The sequence below is a fragment of the Danio aesculapii genome, chromosome 1, assembly GCF_903798145.1.
Source record: "Danio aesculapii chromosome 1, fDanAes4.1, whole genome shotgun sequence".
NCBI classification, from domain to species: Eukaryota; Metazoa; Chordata; class Actinopteri; order Cypriniformes; family Danionidae; genus Danio; species Danio aesculapii.
The window spans coordinates 13,448,345-13,467,967 of NC_079435.1; the positions used below are offsets into that span (position 1 = coordinate 13,448,345).

A 19,623-nucleotide genomic window follows, 5' to 3' on the forward strand; every position below is an offset into this window, starting at 1 on the left:
TTGTATATGATGTCCAGGCGAGGGCGCCATGCAACTAGTAATCAAATTATTATTCTTTATAGATAGATGAAATCAAACTTTCATGACAGAAAACTCACACACGGTGAGAATTAAGTACATCTTACGACGCAGTACGTTAAACTGAATTTTTTATAGAATACAAAAAAAAAACATGTTCCCTGACCGGGAATCGAACCCGGGCCGCGGCGGTGAGAGCGCCGAATCCTAACCACTAGACCACCAGGGAGCGTTGTATACTATCGTGGAAACTAAGCTTTTCTTGCACTGCAACTGTTAATCAACAGATTAAAATAGCCAATTTTACCTCTTCCCAATAGGGAAAACCACCAAAAATCACAAATGCATGATTATATGGTGTCATGGCTTTGCAATCAAAAAACGTCCTTATAATAGAAGTCATTGAGGCAAAAAAGCCACCAGCATAATGAAAGGGTAGTCAATTTGCCCAGACTGTATTTTCGAGTTTTTGAAAAATTTTAAAGCAATTCCCCACCCCAAAAATGAGTTAAAATAAGGTTTGTCACCAAAAAGTATTCCATTTGCTGAAACACAGAGAAAATGTGGCCAAATTAACACCAGAAACCATACCAGAGGATGAAAACATCCTACTAGGGGTAGACTGAGAAAGCATTTTCCACCAGGCCAAAGTTACAGGTAGTCAGGCCACATCTGATGCAATCTACAAAGTGAAGAGCGGGGGGCAGGCCAGACTCACAGTGGCAGGCCAGATTGACCGCCAGGCCACCGGGAAATGTCCCGCTGCTCCCTATGGCCAGTCCACCCCTGCATCCAACACACCACACAAGGGTTAAGTGCTATCTAGGACTTGCTGCCAATACAGTACATTTTACCTTATTGTAGTTTCACTTTTTTTTTTGGTTGACTTGTAGTGATGTGCCATTCTTTACTATGGTGAGGCAATAAAAGGCGTGGGTTTTCAGATGGATGTCCTCTCCAGATTGAATAACGGATCATTTCTCATGTCTTTAGGATTATTAATAAACTTAAATGTTTAAGGGCCAGATTATATGATGACCTCAGTGTCATCCCTCTTCAGAGTAAAACTGAAATAATATGCGGGTCATTGCTTTTTTTGCTTTTTTTTTTGTTGTATGCCAAATGATTTATCTCCTCAGGATCTTCCAAGCCAGGTCAGAGATCATGGAGATCTCTTAAATGGACCAGGACTCTTGAAGAATTGGAAACAACTGTTTCCTGATTTATTTGTCATGTTATGTGTTACTTCATTTAAATTCCTTTGTATGTAAGCTGCCTGTTTTGAACCAGTTTTGATAAGACAGGCTGAGAGCACACTAACCAGCCTTGGATTAAAAACAGATTGCACCTTGTGTGTGTTCTATTAGTTGGTGAATCTGTATTACAGCTTTGAATACCCAAGTGGCTGTCTGACGGCTGTTTGTGATGGCTAAGTAATCATTGGGAGTTGTTGAAATTATACACACACACATATGGAAATTTTCTAAGTCTATCTGTGTTTTAACCAATCAGGTTTAAACACCTATATGTATGACACAGTTAATGATGTTATGTGAGAGTATAATTGTTGTTGTTTTGAGATTGTAAGCAGAGCGGCCTACGAACTCTACGAGAGTGTTGAAGCTGGCTTTTGCTGATGAAACTGTCTTCAATAAACTAGTTGAATCCCTAACTCCAGCTCTTCTTCATATGACAGACTGGTCATTTTTGGGTTAAACCTGTTGGTTCCCCCTATACAATAGTCCCATATAGTAGACCTATAATGTTATTTCTGGTTAATAAACCATCAAGCAGATGCTTTTATTCAAAGTGATCCATCATAACAAGGCAAATAATCAGGGTTCACAAGAAGTGCTAGCAATACAAAGTTTCAGACATTGTTCGAAAAAGCTAGAACAGGAAACGCCAACAAGTTGGAAGATTATTTGTCAAGCAAGGAATAGTGAATGAATAGAATCTAGAAAGTGATATTTTTTTCACTCTCTGTGGTTGCATCATAAGACTACCAAGATTCTAAAAGCAACGTAACATGCAAAAACATGTGGAGGAAGAAGGTTGCACATCAGATCCTATGACTTTCTGGGTTCAGTGAAGACCTGTTGTGCTGTAGTTTTGAGTCATCTGTAGATGTTTGAACACAATGGAGGTCCAGCCAGAAGTGTGTTGCAATAGTCACACCTAAGTTTAAAAAAAGTGCCTGGACAAGAAGTTGTGCAGCAAGCTCTGAAGCTATGGCCTGGTCTTTTTCATGTTGTGCAGCGTTTAACCAAGCAGAAGCGTTTTTTGTTTTGTTTTGTTTTTAGAGGAGAGGGTTTTAGAAGCTCACAGTCCTCATTTCTGTTGTCTAAATCAGTAATGATGTCCAGCGTCAGACCTGTGGAGCTGAGAGAATTGCTGAGTCATCCTACCTTTGAGATTGCTTTGTAAATCTGTCCCAGTATTCGAGAGACAGAGAGGTGTCGCAATCTGTGTCGCGTCACCGTAAGATCGTAAACGATGATAGAAGACTGATATTCGCAATAAGAGTGATAGCTGCATTTGCAGCGAGAAGAGTGCATAGAAATTGGCCATAAATGCAGCCATCAGATATTGATGCGAACTCACTGACCCAGAACTCTCAGCCAATTGTGCAATACTGTTAAAATGATCATCCCATATGATCTAATGGTTAGACTGACTCAAATAACAACCAGCGCTGATGAGAAACACACACATATCAGATAAGAAGATTGTAGTATCTCTGTTTTATTGTTCTTAGGACCATTAGGAGCTCTTTTAGAGGCTGTAAACCACTGCTGCGTAATACTGATCTGAAACCTGTAGCCAAACTTCTGACAAGAAGACAAACGCAAAAGAAGCTTCCTTCAGCTTGTAACTGTTTTCAAGGCTGTGCCATGGATGATAGCTTTACGTGAATTCTTGAACAGTGTGAAGCAGCCATCATAGTCTATGACCTGACCTTTGGACAGAAGAGTTAGGGCAGATTAACAGTCAATATAAAGAAGAGGTCAAAGAGTAACTCTTCACGTATTGATCACATTTTCTAGAAGTACAAAGCAGGATCTATTTGCCAGTACCCTGCTGAAAAACAGTAGAAACACTCAATGAATAACGGTTATAACGGAAGTTGTGTTGGTTTTACATGAAAACTGTTAGTCCCTGTGGGTCTTTCTGGTAATTCATTGCCTTCTCCTGATGGCATGTTTATAACCACTAAATTGTAACAGAATGTGTCCCAAAACGCAATGGAAACATTAAAATGTTGTGGTTTTAACCCTCCTGCACTGTTCAAATTGTCTACCTTTGTTATGTTAGGGATGAAAACATCCACTGAATTAAACTGCAGTAAAAATGCATCAGATAATTATTTTATAAATATATTTTTTTTGCAGAAATTTGTTAATCAACTTCAGTCCTGATCAAAACTACTAAATGTTTTTTAAAATCTAGAATTTTAACTCTTTATTTGACAGGTTTACAAATAAAGTCACTGATTTGGTGAAAATAAAAACCCACACAAAATGACGTATTTTCAATTAAAAAAGTAATCGTGGACTGGATTTTTCCCCCTTTTTTTCACAGTATTGGACATGTGAATGATTAGTAACAACATTGGCTTTGATGCATTGTTAGATTTTAATTTTTTCCTCCCCAATTTAATGTTGGTGGCTGGTTTGCCCCATTGGCTTCCATTATCACCACATTTGATGGTGCATAAATACAGTCTTTGTTTTTGTTTACTCCATGTAGTTCTGAGAGCTGAGATGCATATTTTACAATCAACAGTAAAACTACTAATTTTACCTCTTCCCAACTGGCAAAACCACCAACCGTCAAAAATGCATGATTATATGGTGCCATGGTTTTGTAATTAAACAATATTGGTTACAATGGAAGTCAATGGGGCAAAAGTAGCCACCAACAGTAAATTAGGCAGAATTTTTTTTAATTAATTAAAAACAACGTATCAAAGGCAATATTGTTTCACATGTACAGGACTTAGATGAAATCTAAAAAAATCCAGTCCACAATTACTTTTTATATTGAAAACGTCATTTTAAGTTTGTTTTTTTTCACCAAATCATTGGCATAATTTATAAATTTGGCATTTAAAGAGTTAAAATCCTGTAATTTTCTAAGCAATTCGTAGTTTTGATCAGGACTTAGGTTGATTAACACTTTATGCAAAAAAATAAAAAAATTATCTTATGCATTTTACAGCAGTTTAATTTAGTGGAGGTTTTCATCCCTAAAAAAAACAAAAGGGTAGTCAATTTGCCCAGAGTGTATTGTTGAGTTCTTTAACTATTTCAAAGCATTTTCTTAAAATGTGTGTCGAAATAAGATTTGTCACCAAAAATCATTCCATTTGCTATAACACAGAAAAAGTTTTGGCCAAATTAAGACACAAAATCAGGATGAAAACATCGCCAACAGTGCATAAGGGTTCATGGTTAAATGATTAGAAATTTTTTTTACTGCTATTTTGTAGAGAAGTCCAGTTTTTTTTAAGATACCTATTTAAAACACTGTTTTCGGTAATATGCAAACATTTTTAAATGCTGTATGAGCAACATTTTCAAGATGGAAAGTCAAGATTTTCAGCATTTTCCCTAGCAAACAAGCTTGCTGATTTTTTTCTGTGAAACACAAAGTAGGTGCATCACAAAAACATGACAAAAGAACAACAAAAGTAGTCCATGTGACAATACATAGTATGCAAAGTCATCCAACAGTATGTGTATATATAGTGGGGGAAATAAGTATTCAACACGTCACCATTTTTCTCAGAAAACTCTCTCAGAAAAATTTTCACCAGATGTTGGTAACATTCAGAAATCAATATATGCAAAGAAAACATTAGTTTACAAATTAAGTTATGTGTAAAAAAAAATGAAATGAAGCAGGGAAAAAGTATAGAACGCATGAATAAAGGAAGGGGTAGAAAGGCGGTGAAAGCCCAGACAGCAGCTGAAATCTATTAGTAGTTCTTCAGCAACCCTCTGCCCTTCGTCAGTGTAATTTAATATTAGCTGCTTCAGTCTAACATCTACATTAGCATGATGATAAAGATGAAACCAGGGTGGACATTTCAGCAAGACAATGATCCAAAACACAGCCAAGGAAACTCTCAAATGCTTTCATAGAAAGAAAATCAAGCTGTAGAATGGCCCAGCCAATCATCTGACTTGAATCCAATAGAAAATACAAATTAAAGATCAGATTTGATAGACGAGATCCCCAGAACCATCAAGATTTTTACACTCTGTTGAAGTCTGTGAAAAACTGACACCCGAGCAATTCATGTGACTTCATTCTCCATATGAGAGACGTCTTTAAGCTGCCGTCACCAAAAAAGCCTTTTATATAAAGTGTTTAATACATTTCACTAGTTCAGCACTTTCTCCTTGTGTGATTCCATTGCTATTACACGTAACAATTTTTTCAAAGTTTTTTGTTTCATTTTATTTTTATGTTTGTATTGTTTGGGTTTTTACCAAAATCGGGTTCAATTCAATGTCAACAGCTCCTTTAGAATATTTTTCCCAGAAAAAAACGTGGCGTGTTGAATATCTTTACCCCACTATATATCAGTTTGGAACGACATAAGAGTAGAACACATATCATACACATATCATGTTATCGCAAACTAGGATTTTTAGTTTAAACCCACATATATTTATGTTAAATTAAAAAACTGTTTTGCGGAGTCACTAAAACAGTTCTAAAACCCAACGCATTCAGCTCAAAGTGTTTTTTAGTAGTGTAAGACTATCAAAACATGAAATTAGCCATTAAATGGAAAATCCCATGCCGGGTTACTGTAGCTGTTGGATTTTGGTCCTATCCCAGCAGGACCCTTTGAAGCCTGTCTGCAGGGACGCTGTTCTCCTCTTCTGATTCGGCGTCGCTCTGTGGGTTTGAGCTGCAGGGAGAGGAACACTGCGGGGAGCACAGGTAATGCATGAGCGGTAGGCGGTACTTCCCGCAGAAATCCACAAACTTGATGTGTCTCACACACGAGTCGAAGTAAACACCTGGAGGGCATGAACAGGAATTGAAAATTGATCAGAGGAGTAACAACATCAGTCGAGAGAATTTAAGACACAATACTGATATTTTTGATAAACTATAAAAACATTAATGACAAAAAGTCAAGGCTACAAATATTTTTATGTTGCTTTAACTTATTTTAATAAGTTAATCAGGTTTCAACTAATTTTTAAAAGTGTATAGTCAGTTTGAATGAGATTGAGATGTTGAAATGATGAAAAAAGTTGTTTTGATTTAACTAAAATATTTAAGGCAGCAAGAATTTTTTACAGTGTACACATTAAATACTGAGTGGAACTCAGCAGTATGGCCCTATAACTATCAATATGCATGTTAAAGTTATTTTAGAATGAAAATATCACTTTCAGAGCCCCTTTCACAAACATCGAAAATTTGTAGAATTTCACATTCAAGCAAATTTGGTCAGGTATTTTCTGTTCTCATGAGAAAGTTTACTATAAACTACTATAAAATAACATCTTTACATCTAAAATAACCCTCCTAACAACTTAAGGTTCTAAAAACGTTCCCCAAACATTCTCATTAAGTTATATTATGTTATTGTTTGAATGTTCTTCGAATGTGTATGTTGCATGTCCAGTCGGTGTATTAACACTATTTATTTGGTTATAATAGCATTATTCAAAATGTTTTAATAATATTTCAGTCACGTCAAAGAGCTTAGAATGACCAGGAGGCAACACTCAATAGAATGTTCCATTGCAACAGCAGTCCCCAGCAACAGCCCCAGGTTCCACCATTTTGGAGTGAAAGCGGTCGACTGTCCATTGGATCTTATTGCTGTCACGATGGCAAGCAGCTGCTTTGTTTTTAATTTATTTATTTAAAAGGTGCATTAAAGCTGAGATACAACCTGAAAGACGACAATACAACACTCGATCACAATCATCAGCACTTTTAATAGTTTATTTTACAGACTAATAATATGATGTTGCTCTATTGGAATTTTGTTTCCGAAATTGCACTTGAATGTCGCCTCTTGGTGATTCTATGCTCTCTGGTCATGTTATATTGTATCGTTATATGTTTAAAACTTTATTAGAACATTCCAATCACGTTATATTAATGTTCTAAGAACGTTTTTCTATCAACATTTTCAGAACATTCATCAATAAAAATCTATGTGCTTAAGATTTTTCCAAGAACATTTTAATGCAAAACACACCAAAACTACTTTAAAAATGACAGCTATACAGCTAAACTAACCCTGCTTACATCTTTAGGTTCTAAAATAGTTCCCCTAATGTTCTCATTAAGCTATATTATGTTATTTTTTGTAACGCTCCTTGAATGTTTAAAATGTCCAGTTTTGGCATTATTCAAAATGTTTTAATAACATTTCAGTCACGAAATATTATATTTACAACTTTATTAGAACATTCCAATCACATTATATTAATGTTCTAAGAACGTTTTTCTATCAACATTTTCAAAACATTCATCAATAACAACCTAAAGATGTTCCAAGAACAGTTAAATTTAAAACTACTATAAAATTACAGCTTTACAGCTAAAATAACCCTGCTAACAACCTCAGGTTCTAAAAACGTTCTTCTAACGGTCTCATTAAACTATAAAATGTTTTATATAATCTTATTTTTTGTAACGTTCCTTGAATATTAAAAATGTCTAAGAACATGATTCTAAGAACATTTTCCCATCAACATTATTAGAACATTCATCAATAACAACTAACGTCCTAAAGATGTTCCAAGAACTTTGTCCTAAGAACATTTTTCTCTCTGGAACATTAAAAGAATGTTTAAGGAACATTATTTTAATAATGATGCATGCTAACATTTTTACAAAGTTATTGAATGTTCTATGAACGTTCCCTGTTAACTGGAAATACACACATTTTAACAGTAATTTCAGTATGTGCACATTTCAGCTTAAATCCCTCAGAAACTAAATAAATTCAGGCACTAAATAAACTTTTATTGGTTGCTTTACATGTCTGGTGGTCTCTTAGCAAATTAATTTAATAAAGCTTATCCGGATAGTGCCATAATTTTGTCTGACAAACATTTAACCTTACTAATGTCTATTAATGCTTGTTATAGTGGTTTATAATATATTATATATTATGTAATTCTTGCAGTTTGAATTGAGTTAAAACTTTTGTAAAGGACATGGACACCTACCTGCACATTTTGGATTGGGACATTCACTAGCCAGGTTTAAATAATAGATCAGATTGGCCGGCAGATCACACGAGCGGAACGGAAGGTTCTGAGACTTGATTGTGCGCCCTGCGAGCTCCATCAGAGACGGAGGGTCATAGGTCATGTCCTTGATGAAGCGCACCACCAGAGGGTTTCCACGCAGACTGAGCTCCTGCAAATGAATGAGGCTGAGGATCTCACGAGGGAGAAAGGTCAGCAGGTTATTGTGGAGACTGAGAGAGAGCAGGGAGTGTAGTCTGCAAGAAAGAAATGAGATGTCAATTTAAAAAAAAAACACCTCGCTGCTTTGAATTTAGAACATACAGGGTGAAGAGGAGATCTTACTTGTTGAGCTGGGGTGGTACGCTTTGGATGCGATTGTCACACAGGACCAGGTATCTCAGACAGGTGAGGTTAGCCACCTCAGGTGGGATAGAGGAGATGAGGTTCCCTCCCAAATACAGCATCTCTAGACTGCACATGACAGAGGACAGAATATCAAGAGCCTTGAAATGAAAATCTAAGTCCTGACTTTTTTTTTAAAATGGTCCTGAAATGAGAAAAGAAATGTAGGGCGGTGCATGACTTCATTCTTTGGGAGTTAATTGGATTGCTGAAAGATGGTTGTTGCAACAAAGGAAGATTGACGAATGGACAAATTCAGAGCAGAAACAAGACACCCAGTAATAGCTCCGCCCTAAAGGAATTCTATGTGACCAGAAAGTGAAGAAAGTCATTTCGAGGGGGAGGCAAAGTTGTGGAATTTGATTAAAGTTTATGAGCACAGATACATCGTTTATAACAAGAACGTCTATATGTATGTAAAAATAAGAAGAGTACATTTTGATTTCATGGCGACTTAAAAATAACTATATTTAGAATTTGCAAACTTTTGTTAATAGCGACACCAGTCAGTGGTTAAGTGAACTGCAGCACATGTGATGTACTAGACTGAACAGCAAGCTCGTTATTTAAAAGTTTGATGTGAGATGTTGGCACATTGGCAATTAATATACAAACATTTTTACATAAAGTCCCTGAATGTTTTCCATTGTACAAACAATTCTTTATAGATTAAAAGAAGTTTTTTATATTTTTATAGTGTTCACAATAAAATCTGTTCACTTGTGGGAGTCGTGGGAGGTCCTTCGGGAACCTAAAATGTTTCCTTGATGAAATCACTTTTAAAAAATTTATTATTTAGCATATACTCTTACAAAACAGTTGGCAAAAGCAACCTTTAGCAGATATACCTACTTAAAATGGCCAAAATACTGATTTGAACAGGTTAGCGTTTGCATATTTGCAACTTTATTAAAATATTTAGGCGATGTAGATTGTGTAAGAATTCGTTTGGGAAAAGCTAAATCAGATGATCATACAAAAACACAATTACAAAGGAAAAAACACCAACTGGGGAAGTTCAAAGTTCACCTAAATGCAAAGTAGAGGGGAAAAAGCAATGCAACGATGAATCAGGAAAATCTAATTTTAGCTTTCTAGGTTTGAATGAAACCAGAGATCATTAACGTAAAGTAAACAGTGTGTTATGTAAAGTCCAATTGTTTGTCTAAGAGTATTTAACCATTTTTTCCCATTCTACTGGTTAGCCTTTTACCCAAAAACACCCACCAACCAATAATAGGAATGGGACGGTCTCAATTTGAATAACTTTTTATATACACAGTGGATCCTCGATATAAGCTACAATTATAACTCCATTCCATAATGCATAATATCAGGAGTTAGAAAAGAGTTAAGTTAGAAATATCAGATGTTCTATACCAAACTCATAGGATTAAAAAAATCTATTGAAATATCAATTTAGGGAAAAATTATGCAGCATTTCCCCCTTTCTGATTACAATAAAATACTGTATGGGTTGTCATAATGCATTTTTTGTTTTTAAAAGATGCCTACTAGATGACTAAAGCCAAGTAGTCTTGACTAAAACAAGGCTAAATTTGGGCTGTCAGTGAAAATCTAATAGATGTCTAAGAATAGGTCAAAACTAGACGAGTCATCAAATAAACAGAAATTAATGACTACACATATAAAGTCTGTTTAATCTGTCTATTTGACGACTAGTCTAGTTTTGCGCTATTCTTAGATTTTCACTCACAGCCCAAGTTTAGCCTTGTTTTAGCCAAGCTGTCTACGTTTAGATGTCTATTAGACATCTATTTAAAAAAAATTGTTTGCTGGGGTTACTGCTAAAGTTCTATAATATAATCCTTTGCTATATAGCATATTAATTGCTCTTGTTGTTGTTAGTTCTGTATTTTATTAATCATATTATTGTTGGTATTAGTAGTATTTTGTGGTTTAAAGGGATTGTTCACCCAAAACTAAATGTTTTGTCATCATTTACTTCACCGTTCACTTGTTCCAAACCTGTTTGAGGTTCTTCCTTGTGATGAACACGAAAGATGACATTTTGAATTAAGGTAAAGTTGGTTTTATATTCACACATTTATTCAGTGACAACTTGTGACACACTTCCTTTTGTTTATCAAAGCTACTTTGAATATTTGGTCTGAAATCGCATGCGAATATAACTTCAAAACAATATTATCACAATTTAATTGCCTGTGAACAATGCAGTACTTCGATAGTTATTGGCTGCTAATGTGATATCACTATTTATAAAGAATACTTGTCTGAAATTGCATTATTAAGGAGAAAATCCAAATATAAAACTCACTTTGGCCCAATATATTTTGAAGTAAGCTCCCAGCAAGCATTTTTGATTGTTTGTTTGTTTGTTTTTTAAAAGATGTCTATTAGACCTCTAAACATAGTCGTCTTGGCTAAAACAAGGCTAAATTTGGGCTGTCAGTGAAAATTTAAAAGGCGTCTAGAATAGGTCAAATCTAGACTAGTCATTAAATAAACAGAAATGAATGACTACACACGTAAAGTCTGTCTATTTGATGACTAATCTAGTTTTAGGCTGTTCTTAGAAGTCTATTAGATTATCACTGACAGCCCAAGTTCAGCCTTATTTTAGCCAAGCTGTCTCTGTTTAGATGTCTATTTGATGTCTATTAAACAAAATTGTTTGCTGGGCTGGAAACTGGTACCCATTGACCTCCATATGTTTTTCCTTCAACAAATGCTAATGGTTATCAGCTTTTAGCAAAATAACTTCTTGTTTTCTACAAAATAAAGAAACTAATAAACATTTGCAACCACTTGAGGGTGAGTAAACAGTGAAGTAAATCATCATTTTTGGGTGAACTATCCCTTCAGAACAGCTGTGGATTACAAGTCGTTTCCCACCAATTGTATTGGAATACCATGCAGGTAATCTGGCCTGCTAAGCTACTTATTTTACACTCTATAAACAAACGCATACCTGGTCAGATTCTGTATTTCTTCAGGAATATTCTTCAGCCTATTTCCTCCAAGGGACAGGGACTGTAGTGTAGTCATTTTAAGAAATTGCGCGGGAATATCCTCAAACCTGTTTCCACTCAGATTCAGAGTCTCCACACGAATGCAGTCAAAGTCCTTTGGAAACGAGCACTCGTTCAAAAGATTATTCTTTGCAACAAACGTCTTTAAGTTCTTCAGTCGCATAATGTCATCTGGTATGACCGTGAGCGCGTTATTGCTGATATCCAGATACTCCAGGTTGGACAGAAAGCAAACGGAAGTCGGGAGAAGCGTCAGGCGATTGTAAGTGAGGTGCAGCTGCTGTATCTGTTTTCTTTTGCTGTCCGCCAGATGATCCAAGTTCAAGTCGTCAAGATGCAGACGGGATAAATGTAAAACAGCACATTTGTCATCTATACTTGGGAAACGAGCCATATGGACTGTTTAGTAAAGGAAAAATAATACTATGTGATTAAATAAAGATAGTCAGCACACTTTCTAATGGTGCGACAATGTAAAAGAAAGTTATCTACAAGTTCTTGTTGTGTAATCTATACACATATATTACATTATAACGTTAGAAGATGCCCTTTACTGCAGCTGTCTGAAGTGCGCACGCCTGACTTGGGATTTGTGTGGTTTTATTTGTACTAGAGTGCGCGTGTGTATGTGTGTCACGCCTCCTGGACTCTATGGTTGGTCATCCAGGGGCCAAACATTATGCAATTTTGCCTCGTCTCATAACTGTCTTATGCAACACTACACATTTAGTTAAAAAAAACTGTTTATATTCAACAGGTCTTGTTTTATGAAAGATTAATGTTATTAAATGCACAAAGTATAAATCTACTATGAATGGTGAGGCATTTATGAGTACTATTTTTTTTTTTTTTTTGGCATGAGAATGTATCATGTTCTATTATAAATACAGTTTCTGTAACTTTAAAGCATAAAATGTCTTTTTATTTGACACCACGCAAAAAAAAAGTACCCTAGAGCAATTTTAAAATGGGTTTTTTCCTTTTTGAAAGAATCTAATGTAATTTTAAATGCAATATTGCTGAACCTAAGCAATAATGACTTTGATTACATAATGACAATATATACAGGCCATCAGACATGTTCATTTGACTATATGCTTTTTTATTGCTTTATAGTTTTATTGATTGCCTTTTTTATTGATTAGTTTTATTAAGTAAATTCATAAGCAATTCTAAGGCAGGTTAGAGATGATTTATGAATAGTTGTAGTATTTCTTTGCTTAATACGGTATAAAACCCTGCTCAAACCAGCCCTAACCTGGTTAGCTAGTTTCAACAAGCCTCCCTGCCTCACCAGCTGTAAAATGAAGCAAAGAGACACACACACACACACATTTTTATTTTGGTGTTTGTTTTATTTTATAAAACTTTTTCGAAAAAATGTGTCTGCCTTAAGTAGTGCATTAAGCACAAATAGTTGGAATTTACTCTGAATTGTCAAAAACCCAAACCAAAATACATTAAATATTTAGACAGAAGGCTTAGTTTTGCTAAAAATATTAACATTTTACTTTAAAAAAATCCTTTTTTTTTTAATACAAATATAATTTTAGACTTTCTACTAACTGTAAAGTGAAACAATAGCACAATTTCTTTTAATGGAAAGGTTAAAATTACCCTGAATGTACAAAATTATGGTATTTCAACCAGATTTGCAGACATTTACACTAGAGGTACCATTCATACAGACTTATATTTACCCCGAACAAATGAAACTGTAACAAATATTATTACCCATTTGAAAACCTCAGTAATGAATTTAATAAACTACAAAGAAATCCCTATCTTATCCCATTCAAACACAGCTGGAGTAAAAATGACACCGGAAGTCTCTTGATTTCTCCTCAGACTTTTTTAGCACCCATTTTCATCTTCTCCACAGTTTCCTGAGGGAACAAAAAAAAGAATTCAAGTCATACGTTTGATGACCCAGACAAACAAAACAGAGTGGGGAAATTTTCACATTATAATCCATATTCAATCACACTTAATCACTCAGTAGTGCCCTTAAAACTCTGTTCATGTAGTGTAATATAGTTTTGTGAATGTATAAAATCTGCAAAGTTATTGTCTTGGACAAGAAAAAAAATCAATTCTAAAATCCTTAGAATAAGTCATTTCCTGCTCAAATCTATATTTGTAGTATTATTTGTTTGTAATGAATTTGAATAAAGTCAGCCTGTGGTCTTTATTGGCTGCTCACAATCAACATCAACATAAAAGACATTTTTTTAAAAAACACTTTTTTTCTGAGCAGGGATGAGGATCCAAGTTCTATTTGATTCTGTAAAACCAATGTAGCCGTCAATGTTCATCCTACAAGCGAAGCAGAGCTGAAATTCAGATATAATAATATGCGTTTGCTTTTCAGACACATGCTGCGATTGGACGATCAATCACTACAAATCAATCAGAGCCAAGTAGACTCTCAGAAAGGAGGAGCATAGAGAGACTATGGGTTTCATTTGTAAAACTTTACGTAAAAATCTTCCTAAAAGTAAACGTACAGTACACCAGAGTGATTTTTAATATATTTATTAATGATTATGATGCATATGATTATTTTAAATAGTTCAATTAAGTCAATATTTAAGTTAAATATGTAAACTTAGTGTTTACTTACAGCTGCGTACATTCTCCTGTTAAGTTTATATATTTTTTTTTGATAGATCATAACTTTAGGGGTTTAACCCCGGCATCCTGGCCAAATTTGCCCAATACCCTCTGCAACTCTCACATGGTCACCCTACTGGAGCTAAGCAGAGCTGACCACATTGGAAAGTTAGGTTGCTGCCGGAAGTGGTGCACTCAATCTGCAGTCTGTGTGGTCCCTAATACCCCAGTATAGTGAAGGGGACTCTATACTGCTCAGTGAGCGCTGTTAAAGACGTTAAACAAAGGTCCTGACTCTCTGTGGTCGTTACAAATCCCAGGATGTCCTTCGAAAAAGAGTAGGGGTTTAACCCCGGCATCCTGGCCAAATTTGTCCACTGGCCTCTGTCCATCATGGCCTCCTAACCATGCCCATGGTTAGGAGGTCATCACTCTGTCTCCTCTCCACCAATCAGCTGGTGTGTGGTGTGCGGTCTGGCACAATATGGCTGCTGTCTCGTCATCCAGGTGAATGCTGCACACTAATGGTGGATGAGGAGATTCCCCCATTGTGTAATGTGTCTACAAAAAGTGCTACTTAAATGTAAGGAATTCTTCTTCTTCTTATTATTATTATTATTTTTAAAATATCAGTAAATTAGCAGTTTTCCATAATTTTATTTTTTATTTCCCCTCATTTATTTATGTTTTTGAGTTACATTATGGGATCTTGATCTTTCTTCCAACAACCTTTAACCTTTTTGAAGGTAAAAAGGCTTAAAGTTTTAAAATGTGACGTTTATGAACATTTTTAAAAGTTTAAAGTGATATATTGTCTGGTGTTGTATATTATGATACACAAATCTTGTAATAAACTGCCAGCACATTTCATGTCACTTATTCCTCTATATATTCATTCTTCCACCGTGTCACCCTCCTCTATATATTATTTTGTATAAATTATATTATTTCAAACTACTAAAATGTCAATAAAAATAACTCTGTTAAACTGTAGAGTTGAATTTCCGACATCAAAAGTCGACAGAGCAGAGATCAACATCCCATAATACAATTCACAACCATCAATAAAGGGAAAACACTTGTGAATCACAAAATACAGAAACTGTCAATTAACAGATATTTTGTACAGTGTATGCAGATTTCTACCCCCATTTTGTGTCTACACCACGTCTATAAATCACACTCCAAATATTCAAATTTCAAAATCTGGCCCTACAAAGTAAATTATGAAGACAGTTTACACCAACCTGATGTTTATTGAGTTCAGCCACTCTTTTAACCCATTCCTCTTCTGTCATTTCTTGATCATTTCCCTCCATTTCTTCGAATGCTTGTAACTTCTTTGAACCTGTCGAGATGAAGAACCCAGCTATTCAGAGCACATTCCATAGAAAAAACTCATCTTATCCAGCTTTTATGTCCAAATCCCAGCCTTAGCCTCAATCTGCAGAAAAAAATGTTAGATTTGGGGCTCACCGTCACAAATCACAGCAGTACAGACCCAGTTGCCGCAGGCACAAACACAGCGGTTACATTCCATCTGAGTCTCGGCACCATCCTCGTACGTCTCGTCTTCTAAGGCACACTCTAAAAACATACACATTTATCTTACAAGATATACAACAGGGAAAATAAGTATTGAACACGTCACCATTTTTCTCAGAAAATTTCTAAAGGTGCCGTTGACTTGAAATTTTCACCAGATGTTGGTAAAACCAAAGAAAACCATACATGCAAAGAAAACAAATCCAATTAGTTAACAAATGAAGTTATGCATTAAAAAAAATTAAATGACATAGGGAAAAAGTATTGAACACATGAAGAAAGGAAGGTGTAGAAAGGCAGTGAAAGCCCAGACAACAGCTGAAATCTTTCAGTAGTTCTTCAGCAACACTCTGCCCTTCCTCATTGTAAATTAATATTAGTGGCGACAGTCCAACATCTACATTAGCAGGATGAAGATGAAACATTGGACATTTCAGCAAGACAATGATCCAAAATACAGCCAAAGAAACCCTCACATGCTTTCAGAAAAAGAAAATCAAGCTGTAGAATGGCCAAGCCAATCACCTGACTTGAATCCAATAGAAAATACAAATTGAAGTCTGTGAAAAACTCACACCTGAGCAATTCTCCATATTGATAGAAAAGGGTATCTCATTATATATAATTATGCTAGGGAAAAAAATTAAAGACCATTTGATAAATCTCTGTAGTCAACATTCAAAGTAAATCAAAAATGTTTCTGAGAATTTTCCTAGGACAAGAACGGGTGTTGTTCAATAGTTTTAGGACAACTTTGATAAAAGGTGAGGATCAACTTCAAATGTTGCCTACTGTAGGAATGGGTTTGATGTAAAATTTGTTAGACTTGTATAGACTTATTAGACAGATTAAATTTTCCAAATTTAAATACAAATTTTGTAATCAAAGCACTTTTTTTCTTAACTCTTCAAAGTAAAAATTTTGATATTGTGTTGCTTAAAAATGAATCTCAGAAAACTTATTTTGTAATTTTATGCAAAAAATGCTCTAAACAATCACAATTTTTATTTAAATTAGAAATGTCATCGGTGGTTTGCAGAATAAAGAAATGTTTTACTCGAACAAAATCATAACTGTAACAATAAATCATAACTGTAACAATATAGCAAAGTATCTGAGATTATATCAGCATGCTAAAAACTAATCTATCCATCCATCCATCCATCCATCCATCCATCCATCCATCTATCTATGCTAGGAAAAACATTAAGAGACCATTAAATTAGGTGGCCACTTGATAAACCTCAATAGGTTTGGGTTTGATGTAAAATGTTACAGTTTTTCTCAGTCGCTTTTTTACATTTCTCAGATTAGAATTTAAATTTGCAAAACAGTAAGTGCATTTCTCAAAACAATGCATACAAATAGCAAAACACCATGGGTTACCTGCAAAAGACAGTCTCTTGCTTAAAATCCTTAGTTCTTCTCTCAAAAGTAAATTTCTGTGTCAATGAATGTGTCAGTGTTGTTAGAATTTGTGTCATTGTGTACGGATAAGACAGTCAATTTACTTAGTCATGTTGTCAATATAACAGTGTACTCTGGAGGTCTTTTCTGATGTAAAATATGGCACATTTTTATTATTTCTTTTGCTATTTGCGTATTTGTTGGGAGATCTTGTCATTGTGATACAGAAAGCAAAAGACAGCACAGTGTAGCACAAAGAAAAAACAAAACAAAAGTAAAAATGTGAACATGGGAATCTCCTTTGAGATGCGCCTTCATTAGAAAAAGTCCAGATTCACCTGGGAGAAATTTACCAATTCTATACAGATTTAGAAAAAGAGTCTAAAGGAAAGTATAGAAAAATGCATTATGACAAAATATTATGACCATGAGCAAACAATTAAATGTTGTGGGGTTTGAGACTATTCAGACAGAGACCAAAATAATACATTTTGATCAACATGACAATGCAATTAGATTTTGAAGCTGAATTTTGATACTGTGTTTTTAAAAATGAATATAAACATCTTCTAAAGTGTCACTTTTGGTTTGTTATTTTATACAAAAAAAAAAAAAAAAAAATATATATATATATATATATATATATATATATATATATATATATATATATATATATATATATATATATATATATTAAATTGGGAAGAAATCATCAGTGGTTTACAGAAAAAAAAACTAAAAAATATGTTTTACTCTAACACATAACCTTAAATAATAACTCTACTTAAAATTTGCAAAACAAAAAACAAATTTATTCAGCAACAAAACATTGTATTGTTTCATTGAGACCCACAAATGATCTGCTCTAGAACTACTTTCATTGACAAAACATAAAAAACAGACAATTTTACATCTAAAACGAAACTCTTTCAACATGAACCTGCTTGAACTGTTGTATAAAATCAATATCACTTTAGGGATTCCGTTTACATGCTGAATACACTTATATTCAAGAAAATCAGTCTTGACTGTGTGAAATTACTTCACTATACAATTTTTGCTTTCAAAACTCAAATTACAGGGTCATTTTCTAACTGCGTTCTAATATTCTTCAACGCAATGCTTTTTTGTGTTTTGATTTTTATTTTTTTTGCAAACTGAGTGATACTCAACGTTATCCATCATTAAAATAGCAATTAAGATAATATCTTGCCAATAAAAAGTGATTTTAAAATCTTACTTCTCTCTGGAGGGTTGAATCCAGGCCTGAGACAATTGAGAAACTCGTCAAAGCTCAGTTTCCAGTCTGCGTTTTCATCAGAGAGCTCAATGAGCGCATCAACACACAGACTCCTGCAGAACACATGATCGCCACTCATTTTAATCGGGTACTGTAACATCCAGAGCAGCATTAATGTTTATAATACCACTATACAATTACATTGCAATTATTTTCATGCACATGAACAACCACATGTGTGTATAGCCCCAACTACACCACTGCCAGTAACCATTGATTTTCATAGTAGGAAAAACAAACACACTGTAAAAAGAGATGCACCCCGGCGCATGGTTTAACAGGGTTGTGTTTATTCTGTTAATGAGTTATGGGTGTGTTTAGAGCATAACGTGCATTAAACAAATCAAAGTCTTTTCTCTCATTGCCTTTACGAGTCATGCGCCATGGCGCAATTTCTATTTGCATAATGGACTTTATAAGTGAAAAAAACGGAACGCTTCACTAGCGAGAAAACAGATAAACAGACATATATATAGGATAAAGAACAAGACTCTTCCATTTAGCCTCTTGACTTTCTCTTTACTTTACTTTTACTCTTTACTCCTTTACTTTCGTGGGTAAAAACAGTGTTGGTCACACTCCACCGAAGACATCCATTAGCCTACATATTTAATTTCATTTGTTTAGTGAAAAGATTTGTTTCAAATCTATTTTCAAATTCAGTTCTAATTTCCAGCAAACAGATACATGAATAATAATAATGAAGTGTGCTGAAAAAACTGAGTTATATCCAAACACACGTCCTATTTTTATGTCCCATATAGTGATGCAGACATCTCCAAAAACCGACAGGTGGACAAATCTAAACTTGTTTTTATTAAAAGTATATAAATATTCAAATAAAATAGCAGCAATATGCATATAAAATAGGTCTGAAAATAGCAACAAATTACACCAAACACATCTTGCGCCTTATTGTGCCGGGTGTATGATAGGGCCCTTTGTCTCTTGATCAGTAAAAGTCTCTTAATTTGAAATTGCCCCAACTTTACTTTTAAAAAGTCAGTAAGCCCATTGACTTAATTTTTATCCCAAAAGACATTATAATTTGTACGGTGTCTACGCTTATGTTAGTCTGTTT

At 34.7% G+C, this 19,623-nt stretch overlaps 2 protein-coding genes and 1 non-coding gene across 3 annotated transcripts in view; all 3 read right to left on the reverse strand.

Annotated features, from left to right (window-relative positions):
- Positions 1–175: 175 nt before the first annotated feature.
- Positions 176–247, reverse strand: trnae-cuc (transfer RNA glutamic acid (anticodon CUC)). The gene has a single exon. It is a non-coding gene; the product is annotated as a tRNA-Glu (tRNA).
- Positions 248–4,226: 3,979 nt separating this feature from the next.
- Positions 4,227–12,244, reverse strand: lrrc58a (leucine rich repeat containing 58a). The gene is made up of 4 exons (XM_056467375.1): positions 11,617–12,244; positions 8,604–8,732; positions 8,238–8,515; positions 4,227–6,056 (listed from the first exon to the last, which is right to left on the reverse strand). Exons 1-4 carry the CDS (start codon positions 12,069–12,071, stop codon positions 5,863–5,865), a joined length of 1,056 nt encoding a protein of 351 aa, XP_056323350.1. The 5' UTR covers positions 12,072–12,244; the 3' UTR covers positions 4,227–5,862.
- Positions 12,245–13,057: 813 nt separating this feature from the next.
- The window catches only part of fstl1a (follistatin-like 1a), a 28,352-nt gene continuing 21,786 nt past the window's right edge, over positions 13,058–19,623 (reverse strand). Inside the window, exons 8-11 of the mRNA XM_056467474.1 lie at positions 18,483–18,595; positions 15,767–15,877; positions 15,538–15,638; positions 13,058–13,563 (exon numbers count right to left, since the gene is read on the reverse strand). Of these exons, the coding sequence (XP_056323449.1) occupies positions 13,522–13,563; positions 15,538–15,638; positions 15,767–15,877; positions 18,483–18,595 (367 nt within the window). The 3' untranslated portion in view covers positions 13,058–13,521. The remainder of the gene's footprint in view (positions 13,564–15,537; positions 15,639–15,766; positions 15,878–18,482; positions 18,596–19,623) is intronic.